Source organism: Phyllobates terribilis, unplaced genomic scaffold (assembly GCF_046119375.1).
Source record: "Phyllobates terribilis strain yellow unplaced genomic scaffold, ASM4611937v1 Scaffold_238__1_contigs__length_3037890, whole genome shotgun sequence".
Classification (NCBI taxonomy): domain Eukaryota; kingdom Metazoa; phylum Chordata; class Amphibia; order Anura; family Dendrobatidae; genus Phyllobates; species Phyllobates terribilis.
In genome coordinates, this window is record NW_027362998.1 from 2,879,263 (window position 1) to 2,907,153 (window position 27,891).

At 45.0% G+C, this 27,891-nt stretch overlaps 1 protein-coding gene across 4 annotated transcripts; it reads left to right on the plus strand.

Annotated features, from left to right (window-relative positions):
• Positions 1-1,725: 1,725 nt before the first annotated feature.
• On the plus strand, positions 1,726-19,662 carry LOC141217345 (uncharacterized). 4 transcript variants are annotated; one of them, XM_073665771.1, is made up of 7 exons: positions 1,726-1,863; positions 13,906-14,045; positions 14,169-14,273; positions 14,357-14,480; positions 14,564-14,652; positions 14,849-14,939; positions 17,237-19,662. In XM_073665771.1, exons 2-7 carry the CDS (start codon positions 13,980-13,982, stop codon positions 18,757-18,759), a joined length of 1,998 nt encoding a protein of 665 aa, XP_073521872.1. In that variant the 5' UTR covers positions 1,726-1,863; positions 13,906-13,979; the 3' UTR covers positions 18,760-19,662. The 4 variants fall into 4 exon arrangements, with proteins under 4 accessions (XP_073521872.1, XP_073521871.1, XP_073521870.1 ...); XM_073665770.1 differs by lacking the exon at positions 1,726-1,863 and adding an exon at positions 6,207-6,291; XM_073665769.1 differs by lacking the exon at positions 1,726-1,863 and having other exon boundaries at positions 13,919-14,273.
• Positions 19,663-27,891: the final 8,229 nt, after the last annotated feature.

A 27,891-nucleotide genomic window follows, 5' to 3' on the forward strand; every position in this document is an offset into this window, starting at 1 on the left:
ATTTAATAAAATTCAACTGAGCAACATAACTTTTTGGTTTGTAAGATTTATGCTTCTGTTCATAAAACCTACTCTCGTTTGCAGTTTGAAGGCTCTAACTTATTTGCATCTTATCAAACCAGCTAAATCTGCAGGGGGTTGAATACTACTTGTAGGCACTGTATATATATATATATGTATGTATATATATATATATATATATATATATATACAGTATATAATATATATTTTATACTAGATGGTGGCCCGATTCTAACGCATCGGGTATTCTAGAATATGTATGCGGCCGACCGGGTGCGACTAATCAGCGAAGCAGTATTTAAATGGGTTGTGCACTACTTTAAATTAACCCCCCAATGTATCCCCCCGGGGCCCCTAATGAATTTTGTAATTACGTCATGTTGTCAATACTGCTTGTGACAACATCGCTGACCACGCACAGCCAGGACGTAATTCCCCCGGCTGCAGCCGGCTCTTGCTTTCGCTTACATCACGACTATTTGCGGCTGCAGCCAGGGGTCTCCTGTTCCACGTACCACAGTGAATGACGGGCTGTGGGCGGGGTTATCCCCCATCGTGTCACACCCAGCATCCACCGCGCGCTCTGTCAATGAATGCGCGTGCGGTGGATGCCGGGTGTGACGGGATGGGGGATAACCCCGCCCACAGTCCATCACTCACCGTGGAAAGCGAAACAGGAGACCCCTTGGCTGCAGCTGCAAATAGTCGTGACATATGCCGGCCGCGACCAATCAGCGAACCGTGTTAGTGAGGACCGGGTAGCGGCGCTGCCTGTTCGGGTACTTCCGCTGCGAGCAGCCGGGAGATGACTGGCTAGCACCCGGCTGCATCGCCGCTGACCTCCATGCGGCTACCGTCGGGAGATCAGCGGCTAGGACCGCTGATTTCCCGACGGCAAGTGTGAAGGGAGGACCGGGGAGCAAGGCCGCCGGTCGGTGTACTTCATCTCCCGGCTGCGTCGCCGCTGATCTCCCGACGGTGGCCTGCGTGTTTCAAATCCGGCGCCAATTCGCGGCCGGGCTGCGCCAGTCGCTGATTTGTCGCGGCCGCGACCATTCAGAGAAGCGTTTTTTTAAATTTCGCGCCAATCAGTAGAGCACTGTTTAAATTTGGCGGCAATATCGCTGATTGGTCGCGACCAATCAGCGAACCGTGTTAGTGTGGACCGGGGAGAGGCGCTGCCTGTGCGGGTACTTCCGCTGCTAGCGCCGGTCATCTCCCGGCTGCATCGCCGCTGACCTCCATGCGGCTACCGTCGGGAGCTCAGCGGCTAGGGTCTCTGATCTCCTGACGGCAAGTGTGAAGGGAGGACCGGGGAGCGGCGCTGCCTAGGCCGCCAGTCGGGGTACTTCTGCTGCGAGAAGCCGGGAGATGACCCGCTAGTGCCGGTCATCTCCCGGCTGCATCGCCACTGACCTCCGTGCGGCAGATGAGCCGCTAACTGCCGCCATCTTGTTCTGAAATCCCGCATCACTGATTGGCCGCTGCCGGACCAATCAGCGACACGGGATTTCCTGGACGGACAGACAGACGGGATAAGCCGATTATATAGTAGATATTTATTTTTCCCTGTATTGTAATTTAATAAAATTAGAATTTCATTGTAATCCTAGAGCTTTTCTTTGTGATATTTTATGTCCCAGACTTATGAACTTGTCATTTCATTGTAGCCCAGCGCTAATCAACACTGGGAAATCCTGGCAGCGGCACCGACTGACCGGACAAACCCTTCACAGCAGAGACGAGCCAACTCCATCTAGAAACCACAGACGAGTCTCATCCCTATTGTTCTTCAGTCCATGTGTCGTCATTATGTCCGGATTTATCAGCAATGTACAAAAGGTAATAGGGTAAAGAATGTATATAGGGTCAGTATGTATATATTCTGTACTGTATGTACAGTACAGACCAAAAGTTTGGACACACCTTCTCATTTAAAGATTTTTCTGTATTTTCATGACTATGAAAATTGTACATTCACACTGAAGGCATCAAAACTATGAATTACCACATGTGGAATTATATACTTAACAAAAAAGTGTGAAACAACTGAAAATATGTCTTATATTCTAGGTTTTTCACAGTAGCCACCTTTTGCTTTGATGACTGCTTTGCACGCTCTTGGCATTCTCTTGATGAGCTTCAAGAGGTAGTCACCGGAAATGGTCTTCTAACAATCTTGAAGGAGTTCCCAGAGATGCTTAGCACTTGTTGGCCCTTTTGCCTTCACTCGGCGGTCCAGCTCACCCCAAACCATCTCGATTGGGTTCAGGTCTGGTGACTGTGGAGGCCAGATCATCTGGCGTAGCCCCCCATCACTCTCTTTCTTGGTCAAATAGCCCTTACACAGCCTGGAGGGGTGTTTGGGGTCATTTTCCTGTTAAAAAATAAATGATGGTCCAACTAAACGCAAACCGGATGGAATAGCATGCCGCTGCAAGATGCTGTGGTAGCCATGCTGGTTCAGTATGCCTTCAATTTTGAATAAATCCCCAACAGTGTCACCAGCAAAGCACCCCCACACCATCACACCTCCTCCTCCATGCTTCACGGTGGGAACCAGGCATGTAGAGTCCATCCGTTCACCTTTTCTGCGTCGCACAAAGACACGGTGGTTGGAACCAAAGATCTCAAATCTGGACTCATCAGACCAAAGCACAGATTTCCACTGGCCTAATGTCCATTCCTTGTGTTCTTTAGCTCAAACAAGTCTCTTCTGCTTGTTGCCTATCCTTAGCAGTGGTTTCCTAGCAGCTATTTTACCATGAAGGCCTGCTGCACAAACTCTCCTCTTAACAGCTGTTGTAGAGATGTGTCTGCTGCTAGAACTCTGTGTGGCATTGACCTGGTCTCTAATCTGAGCTGCTGTTAACCTGCGATTTCTGAGGCTGGTGACTCGGATAAACTTATCCTCAGAAGCAGAGGTGACTCTTGGTCTTCCTTTCTTGGGGCGGTCCTCATGTGAGCCAGTTTCTTTGTAGCGCTTGATGGTTTTTGCAACTGCACTTGGGGACACTTTCAAAGTTTGCCCAATTTTTCGGACTGACTGACCTTCATTTCTTAAAGTAATGATGGCCACTCGTTTTTCTTTACTTAGCTGCTTTTTTCTTGCCATAATACAAATTCTAACAGTCTATTCAGTAGGACTATCAGCTGTGTATCCACCAGACTTCCGCACAACACAACTGATCGTCCCAAATCCATTTATAAGGCAAGAAATCCCACTTACTAAACCTGACAGGGCACACCTGTGAAGTGAAGACCATTTCCGGTGACTACCTCTTGAAGCTCATCAAGAGAATGCCAAGAGTGTGCAAAGCAGTCATCAAAGCAAAAGGTGGCTACTTTGAAGAACCTAGAATATAAAACATATTTTCAGTTGTTTCACACTTTTTTGTTAAGTATATAATTCCACATGTGGTAATTCATAGTTTTGATGCCTTCAATGTGAATGTACAATTTTCAAAGTCATGAAAATACAGAAAAATCTTTAAATGAGAAGGTGTGTCCAAACTTTTGGTCTGTACTGTATATAGGGTCAGTATGTATATATTTTGTACTGTATGTATATAGGGTCAGTATGTATATATTCTGTACTGTATGTGTATAGGGTCAGTATGTATATATTCTGTACTGTATGTATATAGGGTCAGTATGTACTGTATATATTCTGTACTGTATGTGTATAGGGTCAGTATGTATATATTCTGTACTGTATGTGTATAGGGTCAGTATGTATACATTCTGTACTGTATGTATATAGGGTCAGTATGTATATATTCTGTACTGTATGTGTATAGGGTCAGTATGTATATATTCTGTACTGTATGTATATAGGGTCAGTATGTATATATTCTGTACTGTATGTGTATAGGGTCAGTATGTATATATTCTGTACTGTATGTATATAGGGTCAGTATGTATATATTCTGTACTGTATAGGGTCAGTATGTATATATTCTGTACTGTATGTATATAGGATCAGTATGTACTGTATATATTCTGTACTGTATGTGTATAGGGTCAGTATGTATATATTCTGTACTGTATGTATATAGGGTCAGTATGTATATATTCTGTACTGTATAGGGTCAGTATGTATATATTCTGTACTGTATGTATATAGGATCAGTATGTACTGTATATATTCTGTACTGTATGTGTATAGGGTCAGTATGTATATATTCTGTACTGTATGTGTATAGGGTCAGTATGTATACATTCTGTACTGTATGTATATAGGGTCAGTATGTATATATTCTGTACTGTATAGGATCAGTATGTATATATTCTGTACTGTATGTATATAGGGTCAGTATGTATATATTCTGTAGTGTATATATATATATAGGGTCAGTATGTATATATTCTGTACTCTATGTATATAGGGTCAGTATGTATATATTCTGTACTGTATGTGTATAGGGTCAGTATGTATATATTCTGTACTGTATGTGTATAGGGTCAGTATGTATACATTCTGTACTGTATGTATATAGGGTCAGTATGTATATATTCTGTACTGTATGTGTATAGGGTCAGTATGTATACATTCTGTACTGTATGTATATAAGGTCAGTATGTATATATTCTGTACTGTATGTATATAGGGTCAGTATGTATATATTCTGTACTGTATGTATATAGGGTCAGTATGTATATATTCTGTACTGTATGTGTATAGGGTCAGTATGTATATATTCTGTACTGTATGTATATAAGGTCAGTATGTATATATTCTGTACTGTATGTATATAGGGTCAGTATGTATATATTCTGTACTGTATGTGTATAGGGTCAGTATGTATATATTCTGTACTGTATGTATATAGGGTCAGTATGTATATATTCTGTACTGTATGTGTATAGGGTCAGTATGTATATATTCTGTACTGTATGTGTATAGGGTCAGTATGTATATATTCTGTACTGTATGTATATAGGGTCAGTATGTATATATTCTGTACTGTATGTACATTTATAGAGATAAGCGATATACTGACCGTACACCTCGTACACGCGCGGCTCTGCTCCATACGCCTCGTACACGTGCGGCGGCTCCGCTCCGTACACCTCTCACACACAAGGCTCCGCTCCGTACACTTCGCACACGCGCGGCTCCGCTCCGTACGCCTCGTACACACGCGGCTCCGCTCCGTACACCTCGTACACGCGGCTCCGCTCCGTACACCTCGTACGCGCGGCTCCGCTCCGTACACCTCGTACACGCGCGGCTCCGCTCCGTACACCTCGTACACGCGCGGCTCCGCTCCGTACACCTCGTACACGCGCGGCTCCGCTCCGTACACCTCGTACACGCGCGGCTCCGCTCCGTACACCTCGTACACGCGCGGCTCCGCTCCGTACACCTCGTACACGCGCGGCTCCGCTCCGTACACCTCGTACACGTGCGGCTCCGCTCCGCACACCTCGTACACGCGCGGCTCCGCTCCGCACACCTCGTACACGCGCGGCTCCGCTCCGCACACCTCGTACACGCGCGGCTCCGCTCCGTACACCTCGTACACGCGCGGCTCCGCTCCGTACACCTCGTACACGCGCGGCTCCGCTCCGTACACCTCGTACACGCGCGGCTCCGCTCCGTACACCTCGTACACGCGCGGCTCCGCTCCGTACACCTCGTACACGCGCGGCTCCGCTCCGTACACCTCGTACACGCGCGGCTCCGCTCCGTACACCTCGTACACGCGCGGCTTTGCTCCGTACACCTCGTACACGCGCGGCTCTGCTCCGTACACCTCGTACATGCGCGGCTCCGCTCCGTACACCTCGTACACGCGCGGCTCTGCTCCGTACACCTCGTACACACGCGGCTCTGCTCCGTACACCTCGTACACACGCGGCTCCGCTCCGTACACACGCGGCTCTGCTCCGTACACCTCGTACACGCGTGGCTCTGCTCCGTACACCTCGTACACACGCGGCTCCGCTCCGTACACCTCGTACACACGCGGCTCTGCTCCGTACACCTCGTACACACGCGGCTCTGCTCCGTACACCTCGTACACACGCGGCTCCGCTCCGTACACCTCGTGCACACGCGGCTCTGCTACATCCACACTGTAAACCCCTCCTGACCCCACACATAAACTTCAGCTCATCCAGCACCATGACAACCAGCACAGCAGAGTCCTGCATCCACTGAGGCCCCTGATCATGTGACCCCTGACTCCTCCCCTCCTGTGACCTCATCACAGGTCCTGTGCGCACAGAGCAGGCATATATGTGGTGGCGGCTCTGCAGGTGGAGGTATGTGGAGACCCCATTACTGGGCGCAGGGGGCATTAACCCCTTCAGCACCGAGACTCTTTTGGGGTCTTGTGTTGCCCCTTTATAAGAATCATAAGGTTTTTGTTCTGTTTCCTGTAATAGATACATACGACCCAACTATGGAGACAGGAAGGAGGAAACGTATTGTTCTCATAGTACAGGACCCCTTTACTGACCCCACAGTGTAATGCCCCTTATACAGGATGTATGATGCCCCCCACACAGTGCAATGCCCCCATGATGCCCCTTATGCAGTATGTATGATGCCCCCCACACAGTGTAATGCCCCCATTATGCCCCTTATGCAGGATGTATGATGCCCCCACACAGTGTATTGCCCCCATTATGCAGTATGTATGATACCCCCCACACAGTGTAATGCCCCCATTATGCCCCTTATGCATGATGTATGATGCCCCCACACAGTGTAATGCCCCCATTATGCCCCTTATGCAGTATGTATGATGCCCCCACACAGTGCAATGCCCCTTATGCAGGATGTATGATGCCCCCCACACAGTGTAATGCCCCCATTATGCCCCTTATGCAGTATGTATGATGCCCCCCACACAGTGTAATGCCCCCATTATGCCCCTTATGCATGATGTATGATGCCCCCACAAAGTGTAATGCCCCCATTATGCCCCTTATGCAGTATGTATGATGCCCCCACACAGTGTAATGCCCCCATGATGCCTCTTATGCAGTATGTATGATGCCCCCCACACAGTGTAATGCCCCCATTATGCCCCTTATGCAGTATGTATGATGCCCCCCACACAGTGTAATGCCCCCATTATGCCCCTTATGCATGATGTATGATGCCCCCACAAAGTGTAATGCCCCCATTATGCCCCTTATGCAGTATGTATGATGCCCCCACACAGTGTAATGCCCCCATGATGCCTCTTATGCAGGATGTATGATGCCCCCACAGTGTAATGCCCCTTATGCAGTATGCATGATGCCCCCACACAGTGTAATGCCCCCATTATGCCCCTTATGCAGTATGTATGATGCCCCCCACACAGTGTAATGCCCCCATTATGCCCCTTATGTAGGATGTATGATGCCCCCACACAGTGTAATGCCCCCATTATGCCCCTTATGCAGTATGTATGATGCCCCCCACACCGTGTAATGCCCCCATTATGCCCCTTATGCATGATGTATGATGCCCCCACACAGTGTAATGCCCCCATTATGCCCCTTATGCAGTATGTATGATGCCCCCACACAGTGTAATGCCCCCATGATGCCTCTTATGCAGGATGTATGATGCCCCCACAGTGTAATGCTCCCATTATGCTCCTTATGCAGTATGTATGATGCCCCCACACAGTGTAATGCCCCCATTATGCCCCTTATGTAGGATGTATGATGCCCCCCACACAGTGTAATGCCCCCATTATGCCCCTTATGCAGGATGTATGATGCCCCCCCACACAGGGTTTCGCCCCCATTATGCAGTGTGATGATGCCCCCCCCACACAGTGTAATGCCCCCATTATGCCCCTTATGCAGTATGTATGATGCCCCCACATAGTGTAATGCCCCCATGATGCCTCTTATGCAGGATGTATGATGCCCCCACAGTGTAATGCCCCCATTATGCCCCTTATGCAGTATGCATGATGCCCCCACACAGTGTAATGCCCCCATTATGCCCCTTATGCAGTATGTATGATGCCCCCCACACAGTGTAATGCCCCCATTATGCCCCTTATGCAGTATGTATGATGCCCCCCACACAGTGTAATGCCCCCATTATGCCCCTTATGCAGTATGTATGATGCCCCCCACACAGTGTAATGCCCCCATTATGCCCCTTATGCATGATGTATGATGCCCCCACACAGTGTAATGCCCCCATTATGCCCCTTATGCAGTATGTATGATGCCCCCACACAGTGTAATGCCCCCATGATGCCTCTTATGCAGGATGTATGATGCCCCCACAGTGTAATGCCCCCATTATGCCCCTTATGCAGTATGTATGATGCCCCCACACAGTGTAATGCCCCCATTATGCCCCTTATGTAGGATGTATGATGCCCCCCACACAGTGTAATGCCCCCATTATGCCTCTTATGCAGTATGTATGATGCCCCCACACAGTGTAATGCCCCCATTATGCCCCTTATGCAGTATGTATGATGCCCCCATTATGCCCCTTATGCAGGATGTATGATGCCCCCCCACACAGGGTTTTGCATTATGCAGTGTGATGATGCCCCCCCCCACACAGTGTAATGCCCCCATTATGCCCCTTATGCAGTATGTATGATGCCCCCCACACAGTGTAATGCCCCCATTATGCCCCTTATACAGTATGTATGATGCCCCCCACACAGTGTAATGTCCCCATTATCCACCTTATGCAGGATGTATGATGCCCCCACGCAGTGTAATGCCCCCATTATGCCCTTTATGCAGGATGCATGATGCCCCCACACAGTGTAATGCCCCCATTATGCCCCTTATGCAGTATGTATGATGCCCCCACACAGTTTAATGCCCCCATTTTGCCCCTTATGCAGTATGTATGATGCCCCCACAGTGTAATGCCCCCATTATGCCCCTTATGCAGTATGTATGATGCCCCCATTATGCCCCTTATGCAGGATGTATGATGCCCCCCCACACAGGGTTTCGCATTATGCAGTGTGATGATGCCCCCCCCCACACAGTGTAATGCCCCCATTATGCCCCTTATGCAGTATGTATGATGCCCCCCACACAGTGTAATGCCCCCATTATGCCCCTTATACAGTATGTATGATGCCCCCCACACAGTGTAATGTCCCCATTATCCACCTTATGCAGGCTGTATGATGCCCCCACGCAGTGTAATGCCCCCATTATGCCCTTTATGCAGGATGCATGATGCCCTCACACAGTGTAATGCCCCCATTATGCCCCTTATGCAGTGTGTATGATGCCCCCACACAGTTTAATGCCCCCATTATGCCCCTTATGCAGTGTGTATGACCCCCCCCCCCCCCCCCACAGTATAATGTTCCCCCAGTACCGCCTGAGGTCCTGCAGTTGGAATAATCCCTCTGGAGAATGTTTTTTCCTTTCCCTGCTCCCCTCCATATATACCCTCGAGCATGTATACAGGCATGTAGTGGAGCAGGCATTACTAGATATCGAGGCTTTGTACAGTAATATACCGCATGAGGATGATATCAGAGGAGTAAGACATTTCTTGAAATCGAGATCAGTAGAGTGTAGCAGACATAATGACTTGATGGAGGATCTTCTAAAATTCACTCTTATGCATAACTTCTTTCTTTTTGATAGGAAGTATTTCCACCAGCTCAGGGGTACTGCGATGGGTAGCCTCTGTGCCCCCTTATATGCTAACCTATCCCTGGACTGGTGGGAGGAATCCTCAATATTCAGGGATGGCATCCATATATTGGGGTATGGTACAAATATATTGACTGCATTTTTATCATCTGGTCAGGGACGAGTGAACAATCTTTTTAATTTGTCGGGGAACTCAACATCAATAGAGTGGGCCTTAGATTTACATCTGAATTTATTATAATAATAATTTTTATAGCGACAACATATTCTGCAGCACTTTACAATTTTAAGGGGGACTTATATTGACAATACAGACTTTACAGAATAAGCATAACTCAGATATTAAAAGGAGTGAGGGCCCTGCTCGCAAGCTTACAGTCTATAAGGAAATAGGGGAGACACAAAAGGTAAAATGTACGTATATTGTATAATACAGCCTTAATATACTAAATAGAGTAAGTATATAACACCACATGAACTGGTCGCCAGCCAGTATGTGTACAGTACAGACAGAGGCTATGCAGTGCATGGATGGTATGAGCATGATTTTGAAGAAAATTTTAATATGGGCCAAACTGGGACAGTTAGATAAGTGTGTTGAGGTGATAGGCCAGTATAAAGAAATGGGTTTTTAGGGCACCCTTTAAACTGTGGGTATTGGGAATTAATCAAATTGTCCTGGGTAGTGCATTCCAAAGAATTGGAGCAGCATGCGAGAAATCTTGGAGACTGGAGTGGGAGGTTCGGATTACGGAGGATTTTAGTTTTAAGTCATTAGCAGAACGGAGGGCACGGGTAGGGTGGTAGACTGAGACGAGGGAGGTGATGTAGGGCGGTGCTGAATCATCAAGAGTTTTGTGGGTAAGAGCGATAAGTTTATATTGAACTCTGTATTGGATGGGCAATCAGTGCAATGACTGGCACAGGGAAGAGACATCGTTGTATCGGTTGGTGAGGAATATGACCCTGACTCCTGCGTTCAGGACGGATTGGAGAGGGGAAAGTTTATAAAGGGGGAGATCGATAAGTAAAGAGTTGCAATAGTCCAGACGAGAATGAATAAGAGCTACATAAGAGTTTTTACAGAGTCAAAGGTAAGAAAATTTCTGATTCTAGAGATGTTTTTGAGGTGTAGATGACACGAGCGCGCGAGTGATTTGATGTGAGGAGTGAAGGAAAGATCTGAATCAAGCTTGACCCCAAGACAGCCGGCATGTTGCTGGCGAGTAATGATGGAGTCACAAACAGAAATGGCAATATCAGGCATAGATAGGTTAGTGGAGGGAGGAAATAGGAGTAGTTTAGTTTTTGACAGATTAAATTTTAGATAGAGGGAGGGCATAGTGTTAGAGACAGCGGAAAGACAATCACTGGTATTTTGTAATAATGCAGGGGTGATGTCCGGAGAAGAGGTGTATAATTGGGTGTCATCAGCATAGAGATGGTACTAAAAACCGAATCTGCTGATTGTTTGTCCAATAGGAGCGATATATAAGTAGAAAAGAAGGGCTTCTAGGACTGATCTTTGAGGAACCCCGACAATAAGGGGGAGGGGAGAAGAAGAGGAGCCAGCAAAAGACACAGTGAAGGAGCGGTCAGAGAGGTAGATCCACAGTGTCGAATGCTGCAGAGAGATCCAGGAGAATCAGCAGGGAGTAGTGACCATTAGATTTGGCTGTTAGTAGATCATTAGAAACTTTAGTGAGTTCAGTTTCAGTAGAATGTAAAGAGCGGAAACCAGATTGTAAAGGGTCAAGAAGGGAGTTATCTGAGAGATAGCGTATTATACAGGAGTGGACCAGTCGTTCCAGGAGTTTAGATATAAAGGGAAGATTGGAAACAGGTCTGTAGTTAGCAGCACAGTTCTGGTCGAGGGATGTTTTTTTAAGTAATGGATGTATGCTGGAGTGTTTAAAAAAGGAGGGAAAAATACAAGATGAGAGGTAGAGGTTGAATATTTTAGTTAGGTGAGTGGTGACAGCTGGAGAAAGGGACTGAAGGAGATGTGAAGGAATAGGGTCACTGGTGCAGGTGGTAGAGCTAGAGGAAGCAAGGAGCCTTGTCACTTCATCTTCCGTGACTGGTTCGAAGTCAGAAAATGATCAAGATACAATGTGGGAGGGAGGAGCATGCATAACATTTGGGGATTGAGAGAAAATTTCCTGTCGGATATGGTCAATTTTTTCTTTGAAATAATTGTCCAGATCGTCAGTGCTGAGGTTGTTGGTTGGGGCCTGTGCTGTTTGATTAAGGAGAGAATGAAAAGTGTCAAACAGGTGTTTAGGATTATTGGGCCATGAGATGATGAGGTTGTTAGGCTGCGTGCACACAATGCTTTTTTCATGCGTTTCCGCTGCGGAAACGCATCAAAAACGCATGGTAATCCGCACCCCATGGTCCCCAATGGCATTCCGCAATGTCAATGCACATGCTGCGGATTTTTCCGCAACGTTTCTGCAGCGCTCATAAATCCACAGCATGTTCATTAATTTTGCGGAAGCGCAGCGGAAGCCATGCCATTGGCTTGCATTGAGACGCATAGAATCCGTGTCTGTACATTTGTACAAGCGGATAATATGCGTTTCAATGTGCGGATGGTACCCAGTTCTGGAGGAGAGAAGACTCTCATCCAGACCTGGGTACCATTGTACCTGTAAAAAAAAAGAATAAAATAAAAAATAAAGTTTATATTCACCTGTCCGGCGGCCCCTGCAGCGCTTCTCCTTCCAGGACCTGAGATGACGTCGCGGTCATGTGACCGCAGGCTGTCTCGCGAGATGCCGGCAAGCCAGGAAGGAGCGCGACAGCACACACGGCGGCATCGGAGGTAAGTATAACTTTATTTTTTTATTTTTACGTTCACACTGTATAAATCCATGCCGTTTGCATGGATTTTTACAGTGTGACCTAGTTGTCAAGCACTTTCCAAGTGATGCTATCGCCTGGAAAGTGCTTGTCAGTCCGCATGCGGAAACACATGCGTTAACGCATGTGAATCCGCATGTATTCCGCATGTATTCTGCAGGAAAAATGCATGCACAATCTGCATGCGTTTTTTCCGCCAGGGAGATGCATAAATGCTGCAGAAATTTTCTGCTTCATTTCTGCATCGTGGGCACATAGCCTCAAAGTAGGTTTGTTTGGAGAGGTGAAGGGCGGAGTTATAGGTTTTAAGCATAAATTTATAATGGAGGAAATCTTCAGCCAGATTAGATTTTGTCCACAGCCGTTCGGCACACCTGGAGCCCCGCTGGAGAAAACGTGTTTGCAGCGTGTTCCAAGGTTGTCGCCGTCTGTGCCGAGTTGTTCTCTGTGTAGAAGGTGCACCTTCATCCAGGGCACATTGCAATGTTTCGTTATAGTTCTTCAGTGCAGAGTCAGGGCATGAGAGGGAGGAGATTGGGGCCAATGATGATTGCAACGTTTTCATAAATTTCTGGGTGTTAATGCCATGTATATTTCTATAAGTGTGGAAAGTGGGGGTGTCTTGAGCAGGGTGACAGTTCTTGACAGAGAATGAAAGAAGGTTGTGATCAGAGAGTGGAAGAGGAGAGTTAGTAATGTCATGTATTGAACAGAGCCGGGTGAAGATCAGGTCAAAGAGTATTTCCATCTTCATGTGTAGGAGAATTAGTAAGCTGTGAAAGGCCGAAGGAGGAAGTTAGCGATAAAAGATGAGTGGCAGATGGGAAGAGGGAATCGCCTAATGGGATGTTAAAATCTCCCATGATGAGGGTGGGGATGTCATAGGTTAGAAATTTTGGAAGCCAAGTGGCAAAGTGATCCACAAACTGACGGGAGGGGCCCAGAGGGCGATACACAACCGCCACTCGCAGGGAGAAGGGCCGGTAGAGTCTGACTGTGTGGGCCTCAAAAGAAGGGATGAAAAATGAGGGTACTGAGGATATAACCTGAAAAGTACATTTTATTTAAAGGAGCAGACCAACACCAATTATTACCAGTTGCCTTTCCTGCATGTACTGATCAAGAAGGATTGTAACGGGACCCTAGGGACACTCATCTACCAGAAACCTTCAAGCACTAATAAACTACTGAAGTGGGATAACCACCACCCCCATCCCCATAAAAAGAGGAAAATCCAAGGGACAATTTTTATGGTTGAGAAGGTACTGCTCGACTGTCACAGATTTTAATATACAGGCAATAGACCTGAACACCAGATTAAGGGATGTAGGGTACTCGTGGTACATTTTGGATTCCGCATCATCGTTTGCAGAAAAATGGTCTTATCCATCAGCTTATCTTTTCCTCATTCAGATCTCTAAAATACCGGATCCTCTCAGTGAAGATCGTCTATATAAGAAAATTTTCCTGATTTATCCAGGAAAATCATGGACAAGATGGTGGAGGGGATATTACACCTCACCCTAGAGATCCTCTTCCGGCTTACTGGAGAGGTGAGCGATTCTGATGACGTCACATTACAGCATTCTTGGAAATAACAGATGGACAGAACTAGAGAGGTGAGGACTCTGGAAATGTCTGTAGTGAGATTTATTAATGTGACTCTCCATAACCAGAGATTAATCACGGGGCCTCCACCTCACCCCCTAATACATGAGGACATCAATGACCAGAAGATCCTAGAACTCGCCTACAAGATAATTGAGCTGCTGACTGGAGAGGTGACACTGCTGGGAATGCTGGGACATTATGCAGTAATGCTGTGAAGGGATCAGGGGGATGACGGTATCATTGTATGTGTCAGGTTCCTATAAGATGTCAGGATGTCGCCGTCTATTTCTCCATGGAGGAGTGGGAGTATTTAGAAGGACACAAAGATCTGTACAAGGACGTCATGATGGAGGTTCCCCAGCCCCTCACATCACCAGGTAATAGACAGGACTAAATGCACACGGCCTATAATTATCTGTATGTAAAGAATGAATTCAGTCCCTGTATGTGTTTCCTCCAGATCTATCCAGTAAGAGGACAACACCAGAGAGATGTCCCCGTCGTCTTCTTCCACAGGACTGTAAACAAGAAAATCCAAATGTTCCTCAGGTAGATAGAGAGAAGGTGTCATGAGATCTCCCCTATGATGTGTAGACGGCTGTAAATGTCATGTCTTCAGTTCTGTTTTATCCATCATTATTATGTTTTATATTTGTGTAATGAGAATGGTGGAGATGGCAGGATTAGAGCTGATCATAGATGTGACTTCTCCATCTGTCGGTGACTTTTACAATATTTGTTTCAGGGTGAAGATCTGACCCATATTAATACTACAGAGACATACGGAAGGGCTGATGAGCAGTGTAAAGAGGAGATTCCTACATATGACTACTCAGGTGAGTAGTAACCACTGAATACAGAGAAGTCCCTGTCTGTGGCTGCTTTATCAGTGGTGTAGTCGTATCACAATCGTGTGATCACCATTTTGCCACTAGACTCCAACATTCTCCTCCGTTCGAAAATATTCAAATTACTTTGTGTAATTGTGAAAGACCTTTTCTATAGAACTTACAACCTGAAGGATCCACCTACCCCCTGGGATTAGGAGACGCTGACCGTTACCTGCCCAGGTCTGTAAACTATAAAGCCAAATGACAGCGTACGTAGAATGTGCTGACAAATTAAAAAATCACTTGAAGAAAAATATGATGGGCCTGTAAGAGAAAGCGGAGGGTAATGATGCTGTTGGCTTCCTAGATCCCTGATATCTTATTAGATGAATCTACCTTCTCTCCCTTCTGTGCTGCTGAATGTGCTCATATGGTCCCTACAAGACCAGGTCCAGTCTTTCTGGCCAAACTTCACTTTTATGATCGACAACATTAAATGTCCAGTGAGGCCAAGTGTGAATTTCTGTACAATAAGAACAGAGTTTCCCTTTATCCTGACTTTTCAATTTCTTTTAAAACCAACTAACTTCAAACAGGATTGTCATAAACTACACAGAAAACATTACACCTGTGCCATGATATATCTCTAAGTTGTGCGTGGCTCATGGCTGTAATATACATTTATTCACGCCTGCAGGAGATGTGTTGGCATGGCTCGAGCCCTGGTTTCATGGATTCACTCCACGTCATAAATAGTATTGAGCGAATTTGTTCGGCATTTCAAATTCGGGTTAGTTTTCGGGGTTCCGGCTTGTTCGCGCCAAATGGTCCACCATAAATGAGTGCAACTCCAGTTTAGTGTTGGATTTCTCCCCTCATACATACGTGGTTGTTGGGGATGTTACATGTTTATATATTCTTTATTTTTTTTTACATATTTTTATTTTTTTCACTCTTTATGATAGTTTCATTCTGGTGGGATCGGCCGGCCTCACTTATGTGAGTCTGTAACTCCCTGGTCGTCTTTCAAAAAGATCTCCATTGCCTCTTCCAAATACCTGAGATCTAAATTTAAGACACCTCAGCTCTTCAGTATTATAAAAAAGTTCTCTTTGAATGTCTAATATTTCTTCTTGACACTCATCTGCCAGAAAATATTGTCCCTTAGCGATAGTTTAGATTGAGAAGAGCCCCCGAGCCCCATACTCTAATTACCCCAGAGAGGTTTCACCACTAGTTACTCATTTTTCTCTGATGAAGACTGTTCAGTTTGATCATTTCAGTAGAAGTGTTATTGTCTGTAGACACAGTTTTTGACTTCAGTAATCCTCTGCTTTAACCCCTTCCCGCAGTCAGTATTATGTTTCTAATCAGGCCCCATTTTTCAAATTTGACGTGTGTCACTTTATGTGGTGATAATTTTGGAATTCTTCACAAAGGATAATAGGAAACAAATGGACCTTACAAATTATTTTCCAACTTCTTTTGAATCTGACAATACCCTATATACGGTTCTACACTACTGTTTGGGCACATGGGAGGTTGAGAAGGGAAGGAGCGCCATTTAGCTATTAGGAATGCTCAAAAGATGGCTACCATGAACAGGCTTATAACTATCTATCCTGTTTACAGATTTCACAAATTACTTTGCTCATCACCCTTTAACTCTTCTACATGGATCTGAACCTACACAGAGACCCCTAGGCTTGGGCCATGGTGTTACCTGCTATTCGGTGGAGTGAGATGGAAAGAAGAATAGTAAGGTAACCGGGTCAGAACCAGGAGGGCAGAGAAAATACAAAATCAGAAGACACCAGAGTAGTCAGTAAACGGGCCGAGGTCACAACAGGAAACAAATACACAAGCCGGGAGCTGAGCACAGAGGACTGAACCAGAGGAGAACAAGGCTGTATCTGGCAGCTTCCGGCAATATGCTTCCAGCTTTAGTAGGGTGCGGTGCTTTCCAAATTGCTGAAGCAGGGAGCAGATTACTCCAGCTGGACTGCACACACACCCATACTGCCAGACTCGATGGTACTACAGGTCCCAAGCACCCTAATCTTAGTGGCTGGACAGAGCCTGTACCTTTTACTCCATATTTGGGAGGCAGAATAAACAAACAGGTGAACACCACGCTCCACTGCTTCATCCTATGAGGTTTTCTATTAGATGGTCATTGTCCAGTGATTTTTTTTTTTTTATATAACTTGCCTTTTTTACAGACAATTTAAGTAGAAATGTTCAAAAATATAAAATTCAAGGATTCTTTATTAAAAAATAATAATTGTTTTTATTCTTGGCAGATGTCTGTACCAGGAGATCAGAGGGACAGCTGACACCTTCAATTTTCAAATCAGATAATTTTCAGATCCCACAGGATACAATTGAAGTGAATGCCATTACTGCAGATATACCATCATCCCTTCACAGCCAAGATCTGTCATCTGATCCTTTGAAACACGTCCTGTCTTCTGATTCATTACCGACTACTAAGGAAAATCAAAGTCACAAAATAAGCATTAAAAAACAAACTGCTCCTAAAGCAAAGAAGCCATTTTCACATTCAGAATATAGAAATAGTTTTCCTCTCAAAAAGTCTTTTCTTAAACATCAAAAAATTCACACAGCGAAAAATAGATTTTCTTGCTCCAAGTGTGGGAGATGTTTTAATCAGAAATCAAGTCTTGTTAGGCACCAGATAACTCACACAGGAGAGAAGCCATTTTCCTGTTCAGAATGTGGGAATTTTTTTACAGAGAAATCAAATCTTATCGCACACCAGAGAACCCACACAGAGGAGAATCCTTTTTCATGTTCAGATTGTGGGAAAAGTTTTGTACAGAAATCAAATCTTAATATACATCAGAGAACTCACACAGGGGAGAAGCCATTTTCATGTTCAGAATGTGGGAAATGTTTTACAGAGAAATCAACTCTTATCAACCATCAGAGAACACACACAGGGGAGAAGCCATTTTCATGTTCAGAATGTGGGAAATGTTTTGCAAAGAAATCAAATCTTATCAAACATGTGAGAACTCACACAGGGGAGAAGCCTTTTCCATGTTCAGAATGTGGAAAATGTTTTACAGAGAAATCAACTCTTATCAACCATCAGAGAACACACACAGGAGAGAAGCCGTTTTCCTGTTCAGAATGTGGGAAATATTTTACAGCGAAATCAAATCTTATCAAACATCACAAAACTCACACAGTTGAGAAGCCTTTTTCATGTTCAGAATGTGGGAAATGTTTTACAGAGAAATATACTCTTATTAAACATCAGACAACTCACACTGGGGAGAAGCCTTTTCCATGTTCAGAATGTGGAAAATGTTATAACCATAAATCTAGTTTTCTTAAGCACCAGAGAACCCACACAGTGGAGAAGCCATTTTCATGTTCAGATTGTGGGAAATGTTTTGTACAAAAATCATGTCTTAATATACATCAGAGAACTCACACAGGGGAGAAGCCATTTTCATGTTCAGAATGTGGGAAATGTTTTGCAAAGAAATCAAATCTTTTCAAACATCAGAGAACTCACACAGGGGAGAAGCCTTTTCCATGTTCAGAATGTGGAAAATGTTTTACAGAGAAATCAACTCTTATCAACCATCTGAGAACTCACACAGGAGAGAAGCCATTTTTATGTTCAGAATGTGGGAAATATTTTACAGAGAAATCAACTCTTAAAATCCATCAGAGAACCCACACAGGGGCAAAGCCTTTTTCATGTGCAGATTGTGGGAAATGTTTTGGACAGAAATCACATCATAATAAACATCAGAGAATTCACACAGGGAAGAAGCCTTTTTCATGTTGAAAATGTGGGAAATGTTTTAAACAGAAAGCGCATCTTGATAACCACCGGAGAACCCACACAGGGGAGAATGCCGCAACTACACCCAACTAGTCTCTGTACAGACAAGAAAGGCCCTAGCTGTACAACTAGAAACGCCACCACAGACCTAACTCCCTAATAAGTCGTTGAGGAGTTTCTCATACCTCCTGAGTAACCAGAGGGGAGGCTGCAACAAGGGGAAAGGAAAGTATGAAGTAAAATACGAAAACCCTGAATGAGAAGCAAAAACACATTCATATAGGGCAAAGAAGGCAAGCTAAGGAGAACCCAAAATAAAAGGAACAAGTATAATCTCCCAGAAACCTAACATTGTTAGACTTAAAAGGTACTGGGAGGAAAAGCAAACTGACCGGGAGGATAGTTTCACCTTTGTGGTGAAACTTATAAAATTCATCCTCACCTGTATACAGTGCCTACAAGTAGTATTCAACCCCCTGCAGATTTAGCTGGTTTGATAAGATGCAAATAAGTTAGAGCCTTCAAACTGCAAACGAGAGTAGGTTTTATGAACAGAAGCATAAATCTTACAAACCAAAAAGTTATGTTGCTCAGTTGAATTTTATTAAATTTTAAACATAAAAGTGTGGGTCAATTATTATACAACCCCTATGCTTAATATTTTGTGGAATAACCCTTGTTTGCAATTACAGCTAATAATCATCTTTTATAAGACCTGATCAGGCCAGCACAGGTCTGTGGAGTTATCTTGGCCCACTCCTCCATGCAGATCTTCTCCAAGTTATCTAGGTTCTTTGGGTGTCTCATGTGGACTTTATTCTTGAGCTCCTTCCACAAGTTTTCAATTGGGTTAAGGTCAGGAGACTGACTAGGCCACTCCAACACCTTGACTTTTTCCCTCTTGAACCAGGCCTTGGTTTTCTTGGCTGTGTGCTTTGGGTCGTTGTCTTGTTGGAAGATGAAATTACGACCCATCTTAAGATCCTTGATGGAGGAGCGGAGGTTCTTGGCCAAAATCTCCAGGTAGGCCGTGCTATCCATCTTCCCATGGATGCGGACCAGATGGCCAGGCCCCTTGGCTGAGAAACAGCCCCACAGCATGATGCTGCCACCACCATGCTTGACTGTAGGGATGGTATTCTTGGGGTCGTATGTAGTGCCATCCAGTCACCAAACGTCACGTGTGTGGTTGGCACCAAAGATCTCGATCTTGGTCTCATCAGACCATAGAACCTTGAACCAGTCTGTCTCAGAGTCCTCCAAGTGATCATGAGCAAACTGTAGACGAGCCTTGACATGACGCTTTGAAAGTAAAGGTACCATACAGGCTCGTCTGGAACGGAGACCATTGCGGTGGAGTACGTTACTTATGGTATTGACGGAAACCAATGTCCCCACTGCCATGAGATCTTCCCGGAGCTCCTTCCTTGTTGTCCTTGGGTTAGCCTTGACTCTTCTGACAAGCCTGGCCTGACACTTTCAAAGGCTGTCCAGGCCATGGAAGACTAACAGTAGTTCCATAAGCCTTCCACTTACGGATGATGCTCCCAACAGTGGAGACAGGTAGGCCCAACTCCTTGGAAAGGGTTTTGTACCCATTGCCAGCCTTGTGACCCTCCACGATCTTGTCTCTGATGGCCTTGGAATGCTCCTTTGTCTTTCCCATGTTGACCATGTCTGAGTGCTGTTCACAAGTTTGGGGAGGGTCTTAAATAGTCAGAAAAGGCTGGCAAAAGAGATCTTTAATCCACACATGTGAAGCTCATTATTCTTGGTGCCTGAACTACTTCTTAATACTTTAGGGGGACCAAACAGAATTCTTTTGTTTTGAGGGGTTGAATAATAAATGACACTCTGAATTAACTTTTAACGTTTTTAAAAACAAAAAAAAAACAAAATTTGCTGCAGTGCATTTCCCACTTCCAGGCTGATCTACAGTACAAATGTCACAATGCCAAGTTAATTCCGCATGTGTCAACCAGCTAAATCTGCAGGGGGTTGAATACTACTTGTAGGCACTGTATGTAAACCTGTCCGTTTATAATGACCACGGACAAGATAAAGATTCCCAACTTACATGAGGATTACAAGATCCCAGGTACTTTCAGCTGCATCAAATCTAATGTAATGTACTTAATTATATGTACCAATTATCCAACTGGGGGTCTGTATGTAGGGGAGACAGGGCAAAAACTTAAAACAAGTATGAATTCTCATCGCCACACAAAAAAAAGAATAGATCTACTTGTGGCCACACATTTTTACGGCCACAACTGCTTATCCTTTTCCGAAACTGATAGTTCTGCTTCACGTCACTTGTCTTATCTATTGCATTATTCCTGTGCCCTGTTGTGTATAAATATGTGACTCTTCAGATTTTGTGTTATACTATGTCTCATGAAGAGACCTGAGTAGTCTCGAAAGCTTACTGACTAATGGCTAACTCAAAAGATGGTATCAACCACTGAGGACTCTCAAATTGTAATATTTTTCTCCATACAGCAATTTTAAGATCTCTCCACATGTGTTCAATGGGATTTAGATCCAGACTCATTGCTGGTCAGAACTCTCCAGCACTTTGTTTCCATCTATTTTCTAGGTGCTTCTTGAAGTATGTTTGGGCTCATTGTCATGCTGGAAGACCCATGACCTAGGACTAGTGTTGAGCGAGTGTGTTTTGTTCCGAGTATGCTCGGGCCGAGCTCCGAGTATTTACAGCTGTTCTGTGTTATGTTTGAATCACTCCCGTGTGCATGATTTGCGACTGTTTGACAGCTTTATTACATGTGAGGAATGTGTAAGAAATAGATATTCCTCACATGTAATAAAGCTGTCAAACAGTTGCAAATCATGCACATGGGAGTGATTCAAACATATCACTGAGCAGCTGTAAATACTCGGAACTCGGCCCGAGCATACTCGGCGAAAGGGTTAATCGAACATACTCGCTCAACACTACCTAGGATGCAAACCCAGCTTTCTGACACTATTGTGACCCAAAATACTTTGCTAATCTTCAGATTTCATGATGCCTTGCACACAGTCGGAGGCAGCAAAGCAACCCCAAACCACCTTTGAACCGCCACCATATTTGACTGTATGGGTTGTAAATTTATTCTTTATGCTGTGCACCTTGGGCAAAGGAACATATGGATCTCTAAAGATGGACTTATAACCTTGAAATTGTTGATATTGTTCAACAAATTTGGTTCTCAAGTCCTCAGACAGTTCTCTTCTCCTTTTTCTGTTTTCTCCATGCTTAGTGTGCCACACATTTTCACACAATGCAAATATTGAATCAACTTCTCCCTTTTTTATCTGGTTTTAGGTGTAATTTTCATATTGCCCACACCTGTTACTTGCCAAAATTGCATTTGACTAGGGGGTGCCGAAGCGGAAAACAACGATCACATGGCCAATGATGTAGAAAACATGTATAAACTTTATTCAAAAAGATTTTTTACATAAAGAATAGAGCAGAGTGTCTAAGGAGACAAATCGGTGCCAAATCACCATACAAAACATTAAAACATAGATAAAAACAAGCAGGTAACACATTGGATGCAGGTATCTCGTCTCACAACTCCCTTCCTCCCCATTGTCAAATGTTTAAAGAGACTATAACGCATGTGAAGGGACAACATGAAAACAACCGTCTATATGCTATAAATAGCTATATCTCAAAGATAGATATCCCTTCCCTTAGTATCTCACACGGTCAAAATCCAGCATAGTTACCTGAGTGGGAGACTGGGAACCTGCACGATGCGTGCTTCCCCAAAATTGCGTTTGAACAAGCTTCACATGCTTGAAACAAAGTTGTTTACCCACAATTTTGGCAAGGTGTCAATAATTTTGTCCGAACTATTTTGTGTGAAATTATGTTCAAGTTGCCTTTTTTTTCTCTGTTTTCTTGTGTTGTTCCAATGCATGCAAAGGAAATAAACGTGTATAACAAAACTTGTAATTGCAATAATTTTCTGAGAGAATGACTTCATTTTCTGGAACAATTTCAACACTTTTGACCATAACTTGTTTTTGTTGCCTTTTGAATTTGTTGCAGCATATCATCCTCTTCATGTTCAGCTATATTAGGAGGCTTGTAGCAAAGTCCAATTAGCAGCTTTGCATTATTGCCATTTCCATGTACATTACCCATACTGATTTTACATCAGGGATGGAAAGCTCAAAACATGCAGAGGGCCAAAATGAAAAACTTTGACAAAGTCGTGGGCCGACCAGTATACAGTATAATGAGCCCCACATAGTACTCCATACAGAATAATGGCCCCACATAGTCCTCCATACAGAATAATGGGCCCCACATAGTCCTCCATACAGTATAATGGGCCCCACATAGTCCTCCATACAGTATAATGGGCCCCACATAGTGCCCCATACAGTATAATGGGCCCCACATAGTCCTCCATACAGTATAATGGGCCCCACATAGTCCTCCATACATAAGAAACAAGAGGGAAAAACTTCAAGTCAGAGTCCCATCTAATAGTGAAAAAATGACAACATTTTATTAATTATAATTTATACAGGAAAAAAATATGAATCACAGAGACAGTTAATAGTAAAACAATGGAGGAGCATGAGACAAATTAAGATGATTCTTTTCTGATGTAAATACATAATTGGGCTGCCAAAAAAATAAGAATATATTGTTAAAATGCAGTGAAGCATTCAATAAAAGTGCAGGTGCTTATGAGGTAGGTCAGAAGTAGTTGCTATGTAAGAGGTTAGTCATACCGCTGTCTATATATAGGTACTAATATAGATAGCTCATACCGAAGATAGCAGATCTTTATAAGTGGTATCAGTGCCCTGACCCCTTAGGCTACAGAGTAAAAGTATATCCTAATACATATTAAAGCCTAGAAAATGCACCTAAGTAGGAAAAAAGATTAAAGAACGGCAGCGAAAAGATTGTAGCATAAATCTTATAGAATACTTACAGCCACAGTGGATGTGAACACGCTCCTCAATGGCACTCACCCTGGTGCGCGTTTCGGCACGGCTGCCTTCGTCAGGAGGTGGCGTCAATGAAGGTGGGTAGGGTTTAGAAACCCTTGAGCCAATAGAAAAGGGGGTGTGTAGTCTCCGCCAATGGGTGTGGGGAGGGTGTGGCATAACACATGGCAATCACCGATACACCACCGCATCCACGGCAACCGCGTCATGTGAGCACATATTGATACAGCCAGTGAGGACACCACAGAGAACAGTGAAGCCGGGCGTACCACCCAGTCCACAGATATATAGTCAAATACAACCGGAGAGAAAAAGAAAATAATAGCATATCCCAAATGTATGTATGTGTGTGTATATATATATACAGTATAGACCAAAAGTTTGGACACATGTTCTCATTTAAAGATTTTTCTGTGTTTTCATGACTATGAAAATTGTACATTCACACTGAAGGCATCAAAACTATGAATTACCACATGTGGAATTATATACTTAACAAAAAAGTGTGAAACAACTGAAAATATGTCTTATATTCTAGGTTCTTCACAGTAGCCACCTTTTGCTTTGATGACTGCTTTGCACACTCTTGGCATTCTCTTGATGAGCTTAAAGAGGTAGTCACCGGAAATGGTCTTCCAACAATCTTGACGGAGTTCCCAGAGATGCTTAGCACTTGTTGGCCCTTTTGCCTTCACTCTGCGGTCCAGCTCACCCCAAACCATCTCTATTGGGTTCAGGTCTAGTGACTGTGGAGGCCAGGTCATCTGGCGTAGCACCCCATCTCTCTCCTTCTTGGTCAAATAGCCCTTACACAGCCTGGAGGTGTGTTTGGGGTCATTGTCCTGTTGAAAATTAAATGATGGTTCAACTAAACGCAAACCGGATGGAATAGCATGCCGCTGCAAGATGCTGTGGTAGCCATGCTGGTTCAGTATGCCTTCAATTTTGAATAAATCCCCAACAGTGTCACCAGCAAAGCACCCCCACACCATCACACCTCCTCCTCCATGCTTCACGGTGGGAACCAGGCATGTAGAGTTCATCCATTCACCTTTTCTGCGTAGTACAAAGACACGGTGGTTGGAACCAAAGATCTCAAATTTGGACTCATCAGACCAAAGCATAGATTTCCACTGGTCTAATGTCCATTCCTTTTGTTCTTTAGCCCAAACAAGTCTCTTCTGCTTGTTGCCTGTCCTTAGCAGTGGTTTCCTAGCAGCTATTTTACCATGAAGGCCTGCTGCACAAAGTCTCCTCTTTACTAGTGTTGAGCATTCCGATACTGAAATATCGGGTATCGGCCGATAGTCGCAGTATCGGAATTCCGATACTTAATTCCGATACTTTTACAATATCGTATGCCGGAATCGGAAGTTCCCATAATGCAATGAGCCAGTTTCATTTTATTCAGCCATTGAGGATCCTAAGAAGTGTGGGCACTAGTGTTGAGCCACCCCCGTAGTGTTTGGGTTCGGTTCGGTTCGTCGAACACCGGGATGTTCGAGGAACTGTTCGTCGAACTGTTCGTCGAACACCTTAGAACACCGTCGAACAACGTTAAAACCAATGGCAGGCAAACAAAAACACATAGAAACACATAGAAAACACCTTCAAAGGTGTCCAAAAGCTGACAAACTGCTCAGAAGACGCTTTCTTTAAAAAAGCCGGCCGGCAATTCAGCAGCGGCATACACCGGTACCCGACAATTTAGACAAGAAGGAATAGAGCCTCACACATAGATTAGATAGATAGAAACATGTCAGTCACATATATATGAAGTACAGTGACAGTGTTGCTTACTGTACTTGTCATTTAGTGTAAAGGATTTATTAAAAAAAATAATAGTGTTTTCATGCACTGTCTCTTTAAAAAAGCCGGCCGGCAATTCAGCATCTGTACCCGACAATTTATAACAGAAAGAAAGAGCATCACACATAGATTAGATAGATAGAAACATGTCAGTCACATATATATGAAGTACAGTGACAGTGTTGGTTACTGTACTTGTCATTTAGTATTAAAATAAAGGATTTATTATTAAAAAAAATTGGCGTGGGGTTCCCCTTAATTTTAGTCTCTAGCGGAGGTTAAGCAGACAGCTGGGGCAGATGTTTGAAGCCTGGGAAGGGGGTAATACCCACGGAGCTTCCCAGGCTACTAATATCAGCCCCCAGCTGAATACATAGCCTCTACTAGCTATTAAAATGGGGGACCCCCCAAAAAAAATGACGTGGGGTCCCCCCTAATTTAATAGCTAGCAAAGGCTAGGCAGACAGCTGGGGGCTGATATTAATAGCCCAGGAAGGGAGCCATGAATATTGGCCCCCTCCCAGGCTAGAAACACCAGCCGTCAGCCGCCCCAGAAATGGCGCATTCATAGGATGCGCCAATTCTGGCACTTAGCCTCGCTCTTCCACGCTGCCCTGGTGCGGTGGCAGTGGGGTAATAGGGCTGGGGTTGATGTCAGCTTATAGTGCCAGCTGACATCAAGCCCAGGTTAGTAATGGAGAGGCGTCTATAAGACACCCCCATTACTAACCCCATAGTCAAAGTTAAAAGAAAACACAAACACCCAGAATAAAGTCCTTTAATTGAAATAAAGACACAATCCTTTATTGTTCTAAATTAAACCATACTTACCATCACGCCCATTCCAGCTGAAGCCAACGATCTCCTGCAATAAAAGAAAAATAATAAAGCAACATCATCCTTACCTTTCCATGGTTCCCACGACAGCTTCAGCTCTGCTACATCGAGATGACAGGCTGGACCGCAGCAGAACGCTGCCATCCAGCCTGTCATCCCGCAGACACTGAGAAGCGCAGGCATGCTTGCGCTCCTCAGTGTCTGACTGTGACGGCATCCAGATGAGCCGACAATGAACTCGGCTCACCTCATGTACGTCACTGACAGCGTGGGAGAATTCTCGCGCTGAGTGCAGGAGAATTTTCCCACGCTGTCAGTGACGTGCATGAGGCTGATATTTAAATTTGGCGCACAAATCGGTGATTGGTCGCGGGCAGCGTCCGCGACCAATCAGCACAGTAGTGTTTAACTTTGGCGGCAAGATCAGTGATTGGTCGCGGTCAAGACTGCGACCAATCACCGATTTGTGCGGCACATTTAAATAGCGGCCGCGACCAATTGGATGTCAGCGCCGCTCCCCGGTCCTCCCTTCACACCCTAGCCGCATGGATGTCAGCGGCGCTGCCTGGTTGGATACTTCCGCTCCGAGAACCCGGGACATGAGCGGGTACTCGCAGCAGAAGTATCTCGACCCGCAGCGCCGCTCCCCGGTCCTCCCTTCACACCCTAGCTGCTGATCTCCCCACAGTATCCGCATGGTGTTACAAAGGTCCGGACATTTGTGTTAAAAATCGCTGATTGGTCGTGGGCGCTGCCCGCGACCAATCACCGATTTGGGCGCCAAATTTAAATATCGGCCGCGACCAATCACCCATCTTGGCTCCACATTTAAACACCACTGTACTGATTGGTCGCGGACGCTATTTAAATGTGGCGCCAAAATCGGTGATTGGTCGCGCCCAGCGTCGGCGACCAATCAGCTCAGCGGTGTTTAAATGTGGAGCCAAGATCGGTGATTGGTTGCGGCCGATATTTAAATTTGGCGCCCAAATCGGTGATTGGTCGCTGGCAGCGCCAGCGACCAATCAGCGATTTTTAACACAAATGTCCGGATCTTTGTAACACCATGCGGATACTGTGGGGACATCAGCGGCTAGGGTGTCAAGGGAGGACCGGGGAGCTGCGCTGCGGGTCGGGATACTTCTGCTGCGACCAGTCGCTCATGTCCCGGGTTCTCGCAGCGGAAGTATCCAACCAGGCAGCGGCGCTCCCCGGTCCTCACCAATACGATTAGCTGATTGGTCGCGCTCTCCGCATGCGACCAATCAGTGATCTTGGCGCTAAAGTTAAACACCGCTCTGCTGATTGGTCGCGTATGCTGCCCGCGACCAATCACCGATTTGGGCGCCACATTTAAATAGCGGCCGTGACCAATCAGCGAGCTTGGCGCCAAATTTAAACAACGCTCTGCTGATTGGTCGCGGACCCCAGACGCGTCCAATCAGTGAGATTGGCGCCAAATTTAAACAACGCTCTGCTGATTGGTCGCGGACTCCAGCCACGACCAAT